General features: G+C 45.6%; 1 protein-coding gene across 1 annotated transcript in view; it reads left to right on the top strand.

Moving 5' to 3' along the window:
- LOC114485182 (serine/arginine repetitive matrix protein 1-like) overlaps positions 1-15841 on the top strand; it is a 34267-nt gene extending 18426 nt beyond the window's left edge. Inside the window, exons 3-6 of the mRNA XM_028486094.2 lie at positions 7426-7530; positions 12807-13005; positions 14937-15075; positions 15732-15841. Coding sequence (XP_028341895.2) covers positions 7426-7530; positions 12807-13005; positions 14937-15075; positions 15732-15824 — 536 coding nt within the window. The 3' untranslated portion in view covers positions 15825-15841. The remainder of the gene's footprint in view (positions 1-7425; positions 7531-12806; positions 13006-14936; positions 15076-15731) is intronic.
- The last annotated feature ends 676 nt before the right edge of the window (positions 15842-16517 follow it).

Raw genomic sequence — 16517 nt, forward strand, 5'->3', positions numbered from 1 at the left:
GTACACTCCTCTCCATGCCCGGCCAGTGTTCACTCAGTCATCAGTCATGGTTTGTGGGACAGACATGATGGCAGTTAGCATGATCCTCTAAAAACAGATGATTTTTACATAATGAAGCCAAACTGAAGACCCCAAACAAATAGTTTTATTTAAGGAACACAGATTTATACGTGGCCTTCCTTGGGGCTTTATTTTCATATGACTAATTTAAATCAGGATTATTTAAGAGTATAGAGCTAACTGTCGGGTTTCAATACAGAGTCTACTTTGAATCCTCAGACTCTCCCCAGGGCAGGACCCGAGAAGTCCTGGTTTAGCAGGGCAGGACCACCACCCGCAAGTGGGCTTTCAGCTCCCTTCATGGGGCAGGCATGGAGCCAATTCATATAAAAATCAAAATAAAACCAGAACACAATTGTGGTATTGATTAAGCCACAGACGGTTTCATTGTTAATATGACTGAAGGAATTCAGAGAGTCACTGGAGGCAGCCCTGCCAACTTGGCAGGGGCAAGATAGCCCAAAACCACACCTCACGCACATCCTCCACAGGGCAGCAGAGGCGCTTCTGATGGGGCTCTGCTGCCGGTGATGATGAGGACAGGCTTGATCAGATGGCTGCCTGGGCCTGGCAGCCAGGGTCCAAGCATCGGCACCATCTCAGTTCTGACCCACCTGTTTTTGAGTGTCACAGTGCTTTCAGGGCCACCGGTGGTTTCCTCTTCATTTGGTGGGACATAGGCTTGACGTGAACATTCGGAGATTTTCAAGGCCCTGCCCACTCTCTACCTGAGCCTCATCTCCCACCTCCTCCCTTGCCCATTGCCTTGCTCCTGGTCACTCTGGAACCGTCTGGAATGTGCTTCTTCAGGATCTCTGCCCAGCCAGCTCCCTTTTCTCTCTGGTCCCGGCCCGGATGTCCAAGGCCTGGGGCTCTGTTTTCCCCTCTGTCGCATTAGCCCTCTTGTGTGAGGGCTGCTTATCTGTTCCCTCCTGAAGCCCAGGGCGCAGCCTGCTTTTGACACATCAAGACACTTGGCAAGTAGGGGGACTGACTCCTATGAGAAGAGGGCACCCAGCCTCAGCCTCTGCCTCCCAAGTTAGTCACGTGTGGAGAAGACCAGTGTTAGGAAAACAGTCATTAGAACATCGCCCTCTTACTGTAATTGCAGGCAAATAGAGTGTGCCCGGGGTGGGGGGTGGGGAATGAAATCCTTGAAATGCAGTAGTGGATTAGAAATGATGTTTTTGAAGCATAGTTGCAGTTTTCCACTTCTGAGAGGTTTCACAGAGGGATTGAGGGCTGGAAAGCACTTGGGCACTTCCTCACAGCCCACAGGCACTGTGGTCCTTGTCTGACTGGGGGGCGGGGGTGAGCTTGTTGGCGAATGGGCCCTGCTGCCTGGTCATCACCTACTCCTTTCCACCCAGCGGCTGCCAGGACTGGTAAACCTGGGCGAGAGCAGAGACAGCTCAGACCTGCGATTTTGCTCCATACCTTTGTATCCTTGGTTACCTCCAGGTTCTGCCCAAGGACTGGATCTGGATCTGTTCCGCAGTCTGCGAGGCCTGGCTTTGCCTGAGAATTCCCCCAGAGGGGCCTGGAGTTGACACAGAGCCACTGAGTTCTCCCACAGAATTATAGGTTTTCTGGGGGCGTCCAGAGTTGTTTCCCAACGCCCGGGAGGTTCTGGCTTCTTGGGGAGTGTGACCGCTGACACCTGTGGGTCCTTGCTTTTGTGGAAGCCTTCCCAGTCCCCCACCTCCCCCTCCCTCTAATCAGTTCAGCTTCTCAGCTGGGCTTAGTAGAGTGGTACATCTTCTGTCTCTCACCTTCAAGTTATCGGATGTCTCTTTGCTTCTTTGAGCTTAGAGCCAGGTTTTTTGAGGATCAGAACATTGGGAAATCGATTATATCTGAATTCTTGAAAATAAGTGATGGCGCTAGAAGAGTTCTCCTGAGCAGCATGAGAACTTGGTGCAGGAGGCTGTGCAGGGCCACTTGGTAGTGACTTTGGATGCGTTGTTGATCTTTGCCACTGGGAAAGAGCAGTGCGTGTGGGAGCTCAGTGTGTGGGAGAAGGATGACCCTGACAGATGACCACACAGTTGTACGGCGTGCCGCAGGGCAAAATCATTGTACAGTTGTTTGCTTGTAGTGTCACTCAGATGGCCAAAAAGCAGGTGGTGTTGGCTGGGAAGAGTCATCTGTAGGGGAATGGGTGAGTAGATCATGACATAAGGGTATGGTGCTATTCACAGTCAAATCCATGTATGGATTCTGAAGTGGGATCCACGTATTGTGAATAGTAAAAGTGCTTGTACCTTGTGCACGTGTATGTACATGAACATTGGGAATGCCTTCCCTCTACTTAGACTCAGAGGCAGGGAGTTCATTGTTTCCCTTTATTCATCGCTGCACCCCTTGCCTTGCTTCTGTGAGCATTTCATTCATTCTGTAAAATCCTGAAGTAAAAATACCTGTCTCTTTGCTCAGGACCTGTACAAAAATGTTTACAGCCGCTTTATTCATAATGCCTCCAAACTGGAAACAACCTGGATGTTGCTGCTATCTGAATGAGCAGATAGTGGCGTGTCCTTGCCACAGAACCCTCTCAGCAGGATAAAGGAATGCATTGTCGATGTGAGTCTCAAGGGAATTATGCTGAGTGTCAGAAGGTGCTCCATAAGGTTACTTACACACCCTATGTCCATTCTTGAAATGGCAGATTGTGGATATGGAGAACATTGACCATTGCCAGGGGTTTGGGGCGGGCACAGAAGGGAGGTGGGTGTGGCCGTAAAAGTGCCACCTGAGGGTCCTTGGGCTGGGCTGCTCAGTATCTTGAGTGTGGGGAACACGCAGACCTCACATCATGAAATGCATGCAAGTGAATAGGAGGAGGATCAGTATGTTGTCGCTCTCCCAGTTGTGATATTGCACTATAATTTGGCAAAATGGTGAGAGTAGGCATTTGTAAAGTATTTGTGGCTAAAGAACTTTTCACAGCATGGTGCCTCTTTGCTCAGGACTTCCTTCTTTATTTCTTCCTGACTGGTGCCCCTGGCTTCATTCAGGAGCTCCATCTAACATACTTTATCTCAGGGTGAGCAGTCCTCCTTAGGGAAGGGCCACTCCTGTCTCACGGAGGAAAAGCAGAGAGTAGCCACTCCACAGCTTACAGGTCCAGGGCAGCATCCCTCACAGTCCGGCTGGGACCCTGGGTCCATCTGTAAACACCCCACTCTGCCTGATCCCAGGCTGTGATCACTGCCTGAGAATGTTTATACAGCGCCCAGCACACAACGGGGAGCAGTACTTGGGAGTTACTATTTGTGAAATCCTTGGAGCAGACGTTAGATCCTTCTCATGTGCCCAGGGTTTCCTCTGCTGCGCCTGCCCCAGCACAGACACAAGCCCTCCCTCCCAGGCCGGCCCCTCCTGAAGAGCTATGCTCTGCGCACCCGCCCAGTGTCTGTGTGGGAGACTTTCTTTCGTATCTCAGCTCTAAGCTGCTTTTCTCTCTACCTTTAATTATGTGAGAATTTCAGACATGCTTGTATGGGTGCTTCATGCTGAAAATGTTCCTGTATGAGTTTAATATCAGCTATATTCCTTGCCTCTTAGACTTGAGGGTTTCTTATGTTCTCTTTAAAAATAAACTTGAAATTTTGGATTAATTTTAGATGTACAGGAAAGTTAGTAGAGTGTGTTCCCTTGGACCCCTCACCTGGTTTCCCCCACTAGCAGCTTACATCAACACCTGAGGGAACTAGTAACTCCAGACTTCTTTCCCCCGCACTGATACTCTCTTGTTTTGAAGGAGATCGTGTAAATTGATGAGGTGGTTTGAATATGCTTCTGGCCCTAATTTTGTAGGGAGCTTTAAAAAAAAAAAAAAAAAAAAAGAATTCTGAGGGAGAGCCCCTGGAGATTCTGTGCAGTCACTCTGATGTGGCCAAGAGAACCCTCCCCCTCCCCCAGAAGATTCTGCTGCAGAGCCATGCAGACATGGCAGGGAACCATGGGCTTGGACCAGAAGGTGACTCAGGAGCTCAGAGTGGGGGCCTTACGCCGCTGATGGATTTTCAGAACCAATATGCCATTTCCGAACAGTCCTTCTGCAGTGTATTTGGACTTGCAAAAAGATATCAGTGTTCTAATTTACCGTGATAACCCCTATTTTATGTAATATTCTTTAAAATGGATTCAGTGCCAGGAGAGAGGAGTGGAGGAGGACCAAGCAGAAGTCAGGGTGAACTGGTAGACTGGGGCTTAAGATGTGCTGGTTAGGCTCTCTTTGACCAATTCAGGGACCGAGTGTTGGCCCATGGCCTCTGTGGTAATCCATGTGTTCTGCCCTTTTAACTGAGCCGTGGTTTTGCTCACTGGGTTGTATCACTAGTTGGGACTTTTGAGGAGAAATCTGGGGGGCTGAGTGGAGAGTGACTCTGGGGCATGGCTGGATCTTCGTGGCCCAGGTACCTCCTGGTGGCAGCATATAGACTCTTAGTTGGAAGACCGTGAGGTGGGTTTAATGGGGTTGTTTGGTTCCCTCTACCCAGCCTTTTGGGGAGAGGTTTGAGAAATCTTTGTGAAGTGATAGAAAATGTTAAGGTCAACAATTTGGAATTTTCTATTTTTCTCATCTAGGAGTGAGATTCAGGTGCTAAATCAGCACCACATCATTTCCATAGCAATTGGCCAGTATTCTTTGGGGTCAGTAGCTCTGGGTTGTGACATCACAAACGGAAGTCTGTGGGGAGAAAAGCTGGATGTAAGCACAGGCATTCTCAGTAAAAGAGGAGGAAATATAGGCTTTGTAACTAAACAAGGGAGCCTTTTGTGTTTCTAAAGTCACTCTTTAAAAAAGGTATTTTGTGCCACATGTATATTAAAATATGCCACAGGTACTTATCACAAGGTTGTTGTCAAAAGGCTTACCAATCATGAGTAATGGAAATGATCTCCTTTTGTATTTCTGGGTGTCATGTATATATTTCGGAATGATAATTGCTCTCCTCCCCTCCTTGACATTTAAGTATATCAGAGACCTTTTTGTCTCTGTGTTTGAGGCATACCATATTGTCATTGGTATTTGCAACTGTTGTGTGTCAAAAAAATTAGTGTTGTAGTTCATATTTGGCCAAATGAGAGTTAATACATTGGGAAAATTCCAACTAAGCAGGATATAAAATTCAGGAACAGGATCACTTTATATAGAGTGATAAATATATGTACGTGCCAATCTTGCACTTCTTCCTTGATGATAAAGACAGCCTTATCATTTAGGATATTTCTGGAAGCCTAATACAGACTGTGGTATCAGGCGCTTTCATCATTTAATTCTGGTCCAGGGACTTACCGTGTCTTAATTAAATTTTTAATTCTCGTGTTGAACTAACTCATTTTTATGAGAAGCTTTTTTTAACTGGATATTCAGTCCCTTAGGAGCTAGACTTTAGTTGCCAACCTTTTTCTCCAAGGGTCCCATGGCAGTTGGTTGGGAGGGCCTGTTGCTGGACAGGTTCCTCATGTACATGCTGGGCCAACCAGGAGCTTTTTGCAGTTTCACAGCCACCAGCCTGGACCACCATCTCCAGGCCTGTGAAGGGTGGAAAATTGGTCAGCCCAGCAGGAATGTGTACCCATCGTGTGTAAAAGATGGTACATTGCTCAGGAGCACCTGGTTCAGCTGCAGAACCCTACTTGCCTTGCCTTTTAGGAGCCACCTGCAGAGAAACCTTTGTCATTTTTGCATTCTGCGTTATAGACCATGTTTTAAAGCTCTTGCCGTAGGCTGGATTTGAACTGAGGAACTAAATTAAAAGTACCAGGCATACGTCAAGCAAATTACTTTAAGATTTATAGTGCATTCATGTGATGTGTGTGTGTGTCTGCAGTGAAGAATGACTCTACTGCTGCTTCTACAGAACTTCTTACTAGTTTGTGTTCTCCCAGTGTTTGCTTATTGGTATAAAGAGAAATAAGAATGTACACACTCTTATTCCAACATAGTCTCTCTCTTTTATAGCAAGGGTTGCATACGATGATATATATTGCTTGGTACCTTAATTTTTAAAAACTTTAATATAACTCAGAACATTTCATATAGGTACACTGAGAACCTTAAAAAAAACTGTTGCATAATATTCCATTGGTGGAATGTGCTGTTTATTTCAAAGGCCTTCATAGGGTTTTTCCTCGTAAAATATTTTGTATGATGGTTTGAGGTGGTTAATATATATGTGCATATATATATATATATATATATATATATTTGGCGCCACACCACGAGGCCTGCAGGATATCTTAGTTCACTGACCGGGGATTGAACTTGGGCCCTCGGCAGTGAGAGTGCAGAGTCCTAACCACTGGATCGCCAGGGAATTCCCTGAAATGGTTAATTTAGGAGGGTAAATGTGGAAATTCTGTCAAAGCATCCAATGTTTCATTTTGCTTTTTAAGCATATAAGTTTTAGAGTTTAGAGTTCAAGCTAGTTAAGCAACAGGAAAAGGAATTTCTCCTTTCCCTCCCTCCCTCCCCCAGTTTTTCTGTCAGGATGTCATGGTTGAGGGGTCAGTTTATAAATTTATGTTTTCATAGACAGCTTTTAACACAATATATATTGATATTTAATAAAACAAAAGTATCAGGAGTGGCAGTGGTCTAAATTTGAGTAGTAATACCTGTTTCTTAGCTTCCAAGGATTTCTAACGTGTGTTATGAGATGCTTAAGAAGGAAAAACGGATGGTTTATATTCAGGAATCATTTGAGAAAAGTAAACTGACAGTTGGAGTTTAGAGTTTGTCTAGAGGGGAAAGGGGAGGGTGCTCTCCATGGTGCTGAATCAGACTGACTCTGCTGATCCTAATGGTGTAAAGGCTCTGAGTATTGGAGTCCAAGGACACAAACAGCTATGCAGCTATTTAAAAAACCACATCTCCTTTTTGTAGTTGAGACACTTAATTTCTATCGGAGTGTCTGATTTGCCAAGGAAAGCCGACTGTACAGGCAAAGAGAACAGCATTAGTAGCAGTGAGCTATTCTGACATGCTGGAAGGACAGGATTTAAATGTGAAGTATGGGCAGTAGAGGCTATTTAAATCCTAAATCCCACCAAAGGCTTTTTAAAATTCTTCTTTTAAACCGTGGGCCTATGTCAAAATAAACGTCATTGCAAATGGAGCTGATTATTGTGAGGTGTAATGTGTTTTCAAGTCCCATTTAGCATTTTGAAAGAAACAAAAGTTTATATTTAGTAAACATACTAGTAAATACCTTTTGGGTTAAAGTGCAATTATTTGGGCACAATTGGAACTTACTAGTGACTGGATATTGACAAAGCACAAGTGTATATTTTTTTTTATCTAATCCAAGCCATGAAGGTAAAAATCATGGAATTTCTTTGTTTTCTTTAAAGCTGGAGATACAGATGACCCACCAAGAATTACTCAAAACCCTGTTATCAACGGGAATGTAGCCATGAGCGATGGGCACAACAACACCGAGGAAGACATGGAGGACGGTAAGTACCTGGGCTTTGTTTACGCGCACTGGGCAGAAAACTGTGTCGGAAACAGACGTTTTCTTCCTTGAGTACTTCTGAGTTTCTTAAGAGTAGCTAGTTTTCAGGAGGTTGTATCTGAGGAAAATTTAGGAGCCTGTTTTGGTTTCAAATTTCAAGGTTGCCTACAAATTTCAAGGTAAGTTGATTTTCCCCAGCCTAGGAGAGAAGGTTGAAATACAGGAGTTTGTAATAGATGGATATTTGCTCACGCCTGCAATTAATTTTCCAGCCACTCCTAGTATTCAGAACACAAGTATATCTTACTGTCCTTTCCTTCTCGTCTGCAGCACGATACTTCTAGACACTGGAACGTGGCTTTCCATTGCATTCTTATTGTAGCAAGTATATCAGTTGTTTGTAGCTAATAATCCCTCCCCACTCCGGCTAGGTGCGAAACCAGAATCGAGCTTTGGGCTTCGTCCCCCAGCCTGACTTTTGATCTTTATCTTCTCTGTGGAAAGTGTATGCATTTGTACATGCATGGACATTTTGTGCCTAGGAAAGCCTTTCTTTCGAGGCTGTTTCTTCTCTATAATTTATCAGACTGTGTGACCTGTGCATTTGCCAGGTCGAAATCATGAGAAGGTAGCAGCCAGTAATCACTTTATGCAGCCCCTGGAATCTTGCAGTGTAATGTGAAACCATGTTCTGTCAAAAGCATGTCCATCAATCCTCATGAGGGTTGTGTCCTTCCCAGGGGTGTAACGGGGCAGTTGAAAGAAACCATCAGTCACGGGCTGCACCACCAGAAGGACTGCTGTTCAGACCTCCTGCCAAAAGTTCAGCCTCCATGAGAAACTGCAGCCGTAGTTGAGAGTTCTCTCACAGTGCGGTTTACCCCTGGCAGCTGGCTGAGGCAATATCTGAGGAAGGTAAAGAGGCGTGGTCTGACCCGCTGCTTTGTTACCTGTGGAGTGCACTTTCCACCGCAGATGAGGGCAACGGTGTGGGTGTGGTCTCTTGGTTGCTGGGCTCTTGGTTTTATTTCAGACCCCGGAGATGCCAAAAGAGGTTCAGAGAGTGCAGTTGGGAAGGCATGACCAGGTCTGATGTACCAGGCGTGAGTCAGGAATCGATTGTAGTCTCTCCTGGAGCAGTGAGCGGTCTAATCCAATCAGAGCCCTCCCGGTCTGGTTTCCACAGAGCAATTTCATTCTCGTTTTTCCCCAGGTGTTTTTACGGGGAGGGCTTGGGAGGAGACAGATGTGGATAAAAGGGCAGGTTGTCTTGGCCTCTGATGCCTTTTTTGGTGGATCCTTCTTTGTTGGAAGGGACTGTCCCGTGCCTTGTAGGATGGGAGTGTCACTCGTCACCCCTACCACTCCTCACCCCCCCGTGCAGTCGTGACAACCGAAAATGTCTCTAAACATGGCTAGAAGTCTCCTGGGGGCCCCATATTGCCTCATTTGAGAATCAATAAGGAGATCATAATGTACATAAAATCCCTTTTGAGACAAATTTTACTAAATTATTAGTAGTAAATAATGGTGCTTCAGAACCTAAAAGTAGAAATACTCCTACTGCGAATTACCAGACGGGAAAAGCACGTTACAGGAGAAAGTAGAAGTGATCTTCAGTAACGCTTTGTTCCTGGCCTTTGGAAAGGCCCAGGGTCAGGAGAGAGAAAGATCGTATCTATGGCAAGGGGGGACGGGAGGGAGATGGTTCTGTTTCTAGGAGTAGAAGCCTTCATTTACAGCAGCGTTTTCCCAGCAGTGATAGGTGTTTTGAAACACTTAATGGCAGGATATGTGCGTTGTGAAAAGTGATCAGACATCTAGGAAGTTTGAGGAGTGCTGGCTTAAGCATGTTTTTTAAAGTACGTCTAAGCTGTCAGCCTCCCAACATCTTTCTCCAAAAGACTTTTTTTGTTAATGATTCCCCAAGCCTCTGAACGTTAGAATCTGTTTTTGCTGAATCTCCTTTTAACATCTTTGGAGGACACACAGTTTGGGAAACACTGGGTTAGAATCTGATTTGTACAGAGAGGCCTTCTTAGTAGGGGGAGTTTCTTACACAGTAGTTGAGTGGCTAACAACACAGGTTAGAAGAATGTTTAGTAGAGGTAGAGAGTGATTGTTGTAGATCTAGATTGTTGGTACCCGTGGAAAAAAACTTATTTCTGGGAATTAACTAGGATTTGCAAAGACTTGTATTAGAATGAATAATTGATGTTTGATATAGTTACTGCAAGAGCGCCATTTGGGGAAACCTCAGGCCCGCCTTTCTTTTTAAAAGACCTAAAGTGGTGGGTTATCGAGATTTCTGACAAGATGCGTGAGGGCAGCAGGTAGCACGAGCTTGCCATCCTGTCATTTACGATAAGATGCTGGAGTAGGTAAGTCAGTGCTCTGTGGTGTTCAGGCAGGTTAGAGTCTCTGTTTGGATGAAACACTAATCCTGCAGGATACAAGGTATCCTTCATGATCCCAAGTATACTACTTTTACCAAAAAAAAAAAAAGTTTTGTTTTGAAGTAATTATAGATACAGAGGAAGTTGTACAAATGGTACATGGAATCCCGAGTACCTTCCTCCCATTTTTTCATGTAGCTCCCTTAGGGGAGGGTAACCAGGCCGGCCCTATCTGCCAGAGATGGGTTTCATGTCTTCTTCTCTTTTGTAGACCCTCCTGTCTTGACCTGGTATTTAATACAGGTTTTCAGTTACTCAGTTAGTATGAAGAGTTTGGAAGGCAGCTATGCTCACCTCTATACCACCAACGCCACACAGTATGAAGAGCTTGGAGCTGTGGGGTGGTGACATTTTTATTCCCATGAAATCTCATGTTAAACTTCCTAATTAGCATACTTTGGAAGATGATCCTGTGCCTTGAACATGAGGCAGAATCTCACATCTAGTGTGTGATTCAGCAAGTGTGAACTGCACATGGGGGCCAGGGTGGCACCAGGCTCAAGACCCAGAGCCTTGGCCTTGAAGGGCTGGCCCGCTCCTGGATGCATGCCATGCTGAGCTCCACCACCATCGTGTGGTCCTATTTAATATTTAAGATTAATTGAGGGGGCTTCCCTGGTGGCACAGTGGTTGAGAATCCGCCTGCCGATGCAGGGCACACGGGTTCGTGCCCCGGTCCGGGAAGATCCCACATGCTGCGGAGCGGCCGGGCCCGTGAGCCATGGCCGCTGAGCCTGCGCGTCCGGAGCCTGTGCTCCGCAACTGGAGAGGCCGCAACAGTGAGAGGCCCGCATACCGCAAAAAAAAAAAAAAAAAAAAAAGATTAATTGAGGAATTTGACTAAAGTGTCAGGAGGAAGAGCAAAAAGGCATTTATAATGTGTATCATTTTTTTGTCTGTATGAAACTGTAATCCTACAAAGACCTGAATGGTAACTGACAGTCAAGTGAGTTAGGAGAGAGGCGGGGGCCTTGTGACATGATGTCCTTAGGTCCCAGGAGTGTGTCCTGCCATCACTGTACAGCAGGCCGGTTTTATTGGGCTCTGCGTTTGGTCACCTAAACTCTAGGATGGCAGTTTACAAACCAGAGGCAGGGTCACTGTGCTCAGTGTCCAGATCTTGGGTACTGAGACCCCCTGTGCTCACTTCGTAACACCTTGGATGAGATAAGCCACTTAACCTCAGCAAGCCTCAGTTTCTTCATCTGTAAAGTGGGAATTAAGTAACACCTGCCCTTGCCTACCTTGTGGGGTTTAGATGCTGCTCAAATATGATTTGTGTGGCTGTGGAGGAGTGGCCCACTCTTCTCCTCAGCCATTCTGGACCTCATTCTTTGGAACAAGTTTCTTGTCTTTTCCGTGGACTCTCATCTGTGCAAGGGATGAGGGTAATACCTGCCCCTTGAGGAGGCTCGAATGCAAAATGCCCCCATCCAGCTGTTCTTCCTTTGAGGGCCTCTCTGCTAACAGCTGAGCCAGGTTACGGGTGGGGACGGAGAGCCTTTAAACGAAGATTAAAGCGCTGTTACACATCCTTTTGGGTTTTATTTCTTTGGTAAAGAATACTACCCTCTCATGAGGACTGATGGACATGTTTTCTTAAGAACAAATTCAGTCACAGCGGAGGCAGTTCTGTGTGCGGAGAAGTCTGCACCGCAGTGACCTGAGTGAAGTGTAGAGACGGGCTGAGGGCACAGACCTGCGAACCCCACTTTGTGCGTGGGGTCAGGGATGTCAAAGTAGCACCTGCTTCTCAGCCAGAGAAGGCCTTCCTGTTATTCTATAGACCAAGTGTGGCCCTTGGCCCCTGGGCCTGTGAACTGTCCCCAGTCTGCCACGAGATAGGCACAGAGAGAGAGAAAGCCCTTAGAAACTTGTATAGCAATTTGGCCTTCCTGCGGCAGTTTTATCATGTTTTATAAAAGTGCTGGCCGGTAACAGGTTGGCGGGTGGCCCTGGGACAGCCGCTCCCCTTACGGGGAGAGCCGGAGAAGCATGGACACTGCTGGGTTTGTCAAAGCTAATCCACAGCCTGGGTCACTTGAAAAGAAGAGTCAGCAACAGAAAAAGCTGGAATTCCAAGTGTGACTTTTAGTTGAATTCTTATCAGTGCTTTGCATTTTATTGGAGGAAATCTTGATTTCTTAAATTGGCCTTTGGTCTTGCTGAGTAAATTTAACAGTTCATTCTGTTCACATCAAAAGGAATGCCAGTTTCTTCGTTCTTTTTTTTTTTTCAAATAATTCCCCTCAGAGAATCTAGCCTGATGTTTCACCAAAATTGTGAACTAGTGAAGTTAACATTTATTTTTAGCTAATTTCTTAGGAATCTTTTTATCTCTAAACAGTGCTGCGCTTCCCAGGAATGGCTGTCGCCCACTCCTCGGAAGTTCTTCTTTGCCTGCAAATTCATGTTTCTTCTCCACACTCAGCCCGTCTCAAGCCCCTTTCTTTTCCTCCTCAAGTCCTGTCCTTGAACAGATGTGACATGAGAAGTTTTACTCCTTTTCTCCAGTCTCTCCACTCACTGCGGATTACTTGGGAATTAAGACAGAGTAGAATAGACATTCTTAATCACACTGAGCTCATCTGGTGGGGAATGCAGGTGTGTGTTGCTAGCCCTCTGAGTTTGGGATTTCATTTACACAAACTATATGTCATCTCACAGTTTTAGATTGTTACTAAATTGGAAATGATGCTATCCTTTCCCCAAAGGGTTAGATTTTAGCAGTTGAATATAGAATGGTTAACCCAGGTTTGTGCTGCTTTCAGTGTTGTCTGACAGTGCCGGGCTTGGTGATTGACAAAGCGTTTTCTTGCAGACACGAGTTGGCGCTCCGAGGCAACCTTTCAGTTCACTGTCGAGCGCTTCAGCAGACTGAGTGAGTCGGTCCTTAGCCCTCCGTGTTTTGTGCGAAATCTGCCATGGAAGATTATGGTGATGCCACGCTTTTATCCAGACAGACCACACCAAAAAAGCGTAGGATTCTTTCTCCAGTGCAATGCTGAATCTGATTCCACGTAAGACAGTTTAAATGATGCAATTACAAATCCACAAATAGTTCTAGTATATTATTGGAAGCCAAATTGGCCTCTTTGAATTTTGGATTTCTCTTTGAATTCCCTTTCTGCCTTTACATAGTCATTTGATTTTAAGTTATATTAAATACAGTTCCCTCTTTAAAACTCACTGGTAGGTACTATATCCAAACTAGAAAAGGTGTATATTTTTCTTGCAAATAAAAAACTGAACTTTGTGTGTTAGAATCTACCTACCCGTGGAACATGGAATCAGGGCCTATCTGGACTAGCTGACTGCTGGATTACCAGGTGTATTTCTTATTCTACCAGTAACTGCCAGTGGGGGAAATTGTAGTTAAGGAAAATTCTTCAGGCAGACATCCTCACTGTATGTTAGCCAATTTCTGTGGGTTATTCAGAAAGTTAAAATTAAAAAGCAAAGTGTCGCTGTTCAACGTTTATCAGCAGCACAGTTGAGAGATTGTTTGAAGGGATGGATCCCAGATCGCTTTGTCACCCTTTCTCATTCCACATCCATGAACCCATGGGAAAGCTGCTCCCTTGACCACGTCTCCCTGCCACCCCAATTGTGGCCCTTGGCGCCCTTGATGAAGATGTTCCCCACAGGGCGCTGGTTCCAACTGTTCTGCCAAAGCTTTCATTTTCCTCTTTACTTGAGTGTTTAAGAAGCCAGTTTTATGGGGCAGTCAGGTCCTTGGCCAAATCTTTACTTCTTGTGTTCAGTTCACATTATGATCTGATCTGATGAGCTTTGCGGCTGGATTGGTTTTATTAGTCTGACAGACAACTTGAGCCTGAACGGTAGTTTGGGAAACATCTAGCAGCCCATGTCCAGCGATGGCATCCCGAGCGAGCGACATCCCCGCGGGAACAGCACTGCCTTTGCCCTTGTTCTGATGAGTCTGCAGTCGAAACATTCCTTTATAAAAAGCTCAGTCGAATGAATTCAGTCAAAACCTTCCTTTATAAAAGCTCCACTTTAAGTTGTTTTTAAAATATTTTACACATTGATCCAGGGGCCCTTTTGGGGTCTGCCCCAAACAACCGCACCTGCAGTTATTCTCGGGTGGTGGCATCCTTGCTCAGAGCCCCCTATACAGCCCGGCCTGGAAGCCTCACGGCACCTGAGGGGGGCAGGAGTGACACTTATTAGTAGAGCCTACAGCTTTAGGTCTGTTTACCTAAAAAATAGCTTTATCATCATTCTTCTATTCAAGTAAGAGCTGTATTAGGTACTAGAACTATTATCTGACCAAAAAGCTATCATCTCTTGTAAAATCTAAGAACAGTATTTAAAGTTCAAACACTTGTATTTTATAGATACCAGTAAAAAACTTGAAACCTTTTAGAAATTAAAAAGACCTAGGGGCTTCCCTGGTGGCACAGTGGATAGGAATCTGCCTGCCAATGCAGCAGACACAGATTCGATCCCTGGCCCGGGAAGACCTCACATGCCGCGGAGCAACTAAGCCCGTGCGCCACAACTACTGAGCCTGAGCTCTAGAGCCCGTGCGCCGCAACTACTGAAGTCCGCACACCTAGAGCCTGTGCTCCGCAACAAGAGAAGCCACCGCAATGAGAAGCCCGCGCACCGCAACGAAGAGTAGCCCCCGCTTGCTGCAACTAGAGAAAGCCCACGTGCAGCAACAAAGACCCGACACATCCAAAAATAAATAAATAAAATTTTAAAAAAAAAAGGCACAAAGCATTGAGTTAAATCACTCCAGACCACACAAGGGGCACCCCCAGACCCTCTTCACTTTTTTCTCCATTAAAGATAATGTGTGTCCCCTTATTCCATCTAAAAAAATAGAAGGAAAAAATATGGGAGGTTTTGTGTGCTGTTTTAAAAATTGTGTAAAAGTCAGGTAAATCTGTCGACTGAGGCTTAGGTTGTCCTCCCTGAACAGGTCTTGGTCCTGTCACGCACAAGCGGTGCTGAAGATCATAAATTACAGAGATGATGAGAAGTCGTTCAGCCGGCGTATCAGTCATTTGTTCTTCCATAAAGAGAACGATTGGGGATTTTCCAATTTCATGGCCTGGAGTGTAAGTAACAATGTACTCAGACTGAATAATCTGAGCGTTGTTCTTTGTTCCCTAATTCACCATTCTTCACATCCATCTATTCATTTTAGGATCAAAATGTTTGCTTTGTAAGTTGGGTAGGTAACTGAAAACGTGTTTTCTCCAGTTTCCTACATCAGGTTTTTAGCAGCCAACAGGTCTTCATCTCAGTGTTTTGGTCAAACATTGTAAGGTAGTTTATAGCTTTCCTGATAGGCTAGGTTTCCTTTAAAAGAAATAATACTGAGGCAGCCATAGTGCGGGGTGGTTTCCTGTAACCAGTGAATTCTCAAGTCAGCTCGTTTGGGCTGCTTTTGCAGAGGTGGAAGCCAGTAGGACTTAGGAACGCCCTGATCAGCTCTCTAGTGTGGGTTCTCGGCAGCCTCCCCAGACCCTGCCTGCTGAGTGGACGCTGAGCCCCTAACACCTCCCGTTCCTCCAGGAGGCATCCAAGCTTTTGCTGTTTTCAGTCAGAGAACATTGTTTAAAACAAGCCAAAGCACTGCAAAACTAGAAGCACAATTTAGGTGTTTTGAAAAAGTAGTATTTTAATCGATTAAGTACAGGGTAATTATTTGGAATGAAGTGAGCATTTGTGGGTTCTTATGCAAGTTGGATATTCTTATTTTTTTCTATAGGAAGTGACTGATCCTGAGAAAGGATTTATAGATGATGACAAAGTTACCTTTGAAGTCTTTGTACAGGCGGATGCCCCCCATGGAGTTGCGTAAGTTTTCCTTTAATTGGATGCTATTAAGAGATGTCATGAGTTCTAGTGAAAGGAGCAGAGGTGCATATATACAGCAGATAAGCACCCTCTGTGTGCTCACCCCTTGGCACACAGACCAACCAGATCAACGGACGTGTGCCAGCTTCACGTTCATGCCTTTGTGTGGCGGATTTATTGAGCAGTTTCTTTGTGCCAGACACTCTGCTGGGCTCTAGGAATATAATTATGTTGAACAAGGCAGCCATCGTTTTCTGTCCTCAAAGAACCTCCAAGACCACTCGGGCAGAGGAGTCGACGGCAGTAACTGCAGCAGCAGATGTGCTTGTTATTTTGTGGTGTGGGTGGCGCTGGGAGGAGAGGGTTCCGTCCCTGGGTCCAGGAGGTCTGTGGGCAAGAGCACAGTGTCAGCCTTGAAGAATGTGTCGGATGTCCTTGGTTGATAAGGAGTGACCTGGGGAATTGGAGGTGGGAGAAGGGTGTGAGTAAGGACACCCGGCAGGGAAGTTTGGGGTGGGCGGGGCACTAGGAGAGTGTGAAGAGGGCTGAGATGGTGCCTTGGGATCAGGTTGTAGACGAGCAGGACTCTTAAGGCCAAGGAGCGAAGAAATAAAGTGCAGTCTAGGTGGGAAGGAGTCAAGTGTAGGCGCCCCTGTCTCTTCCTGTTTTTTTCTCTTCCCACGTGGCCCTCCTCTGG

The sequence above is a fragment of the Physeter macrocephalus genome, unplaced genomic scaffold, assembly GCF_002837175.3.
Source record: "Physeter macrocephalus isolate SW-GA unplaced genomic scaffold, ASM283717v5 random_682, whole genome shotgun sequence".
NCBI lineage: Eukaryota > Metazoa > Chordata > Mammalia > Artiodactyla > Physeteridae > Physeter > Physeter macrocephalus.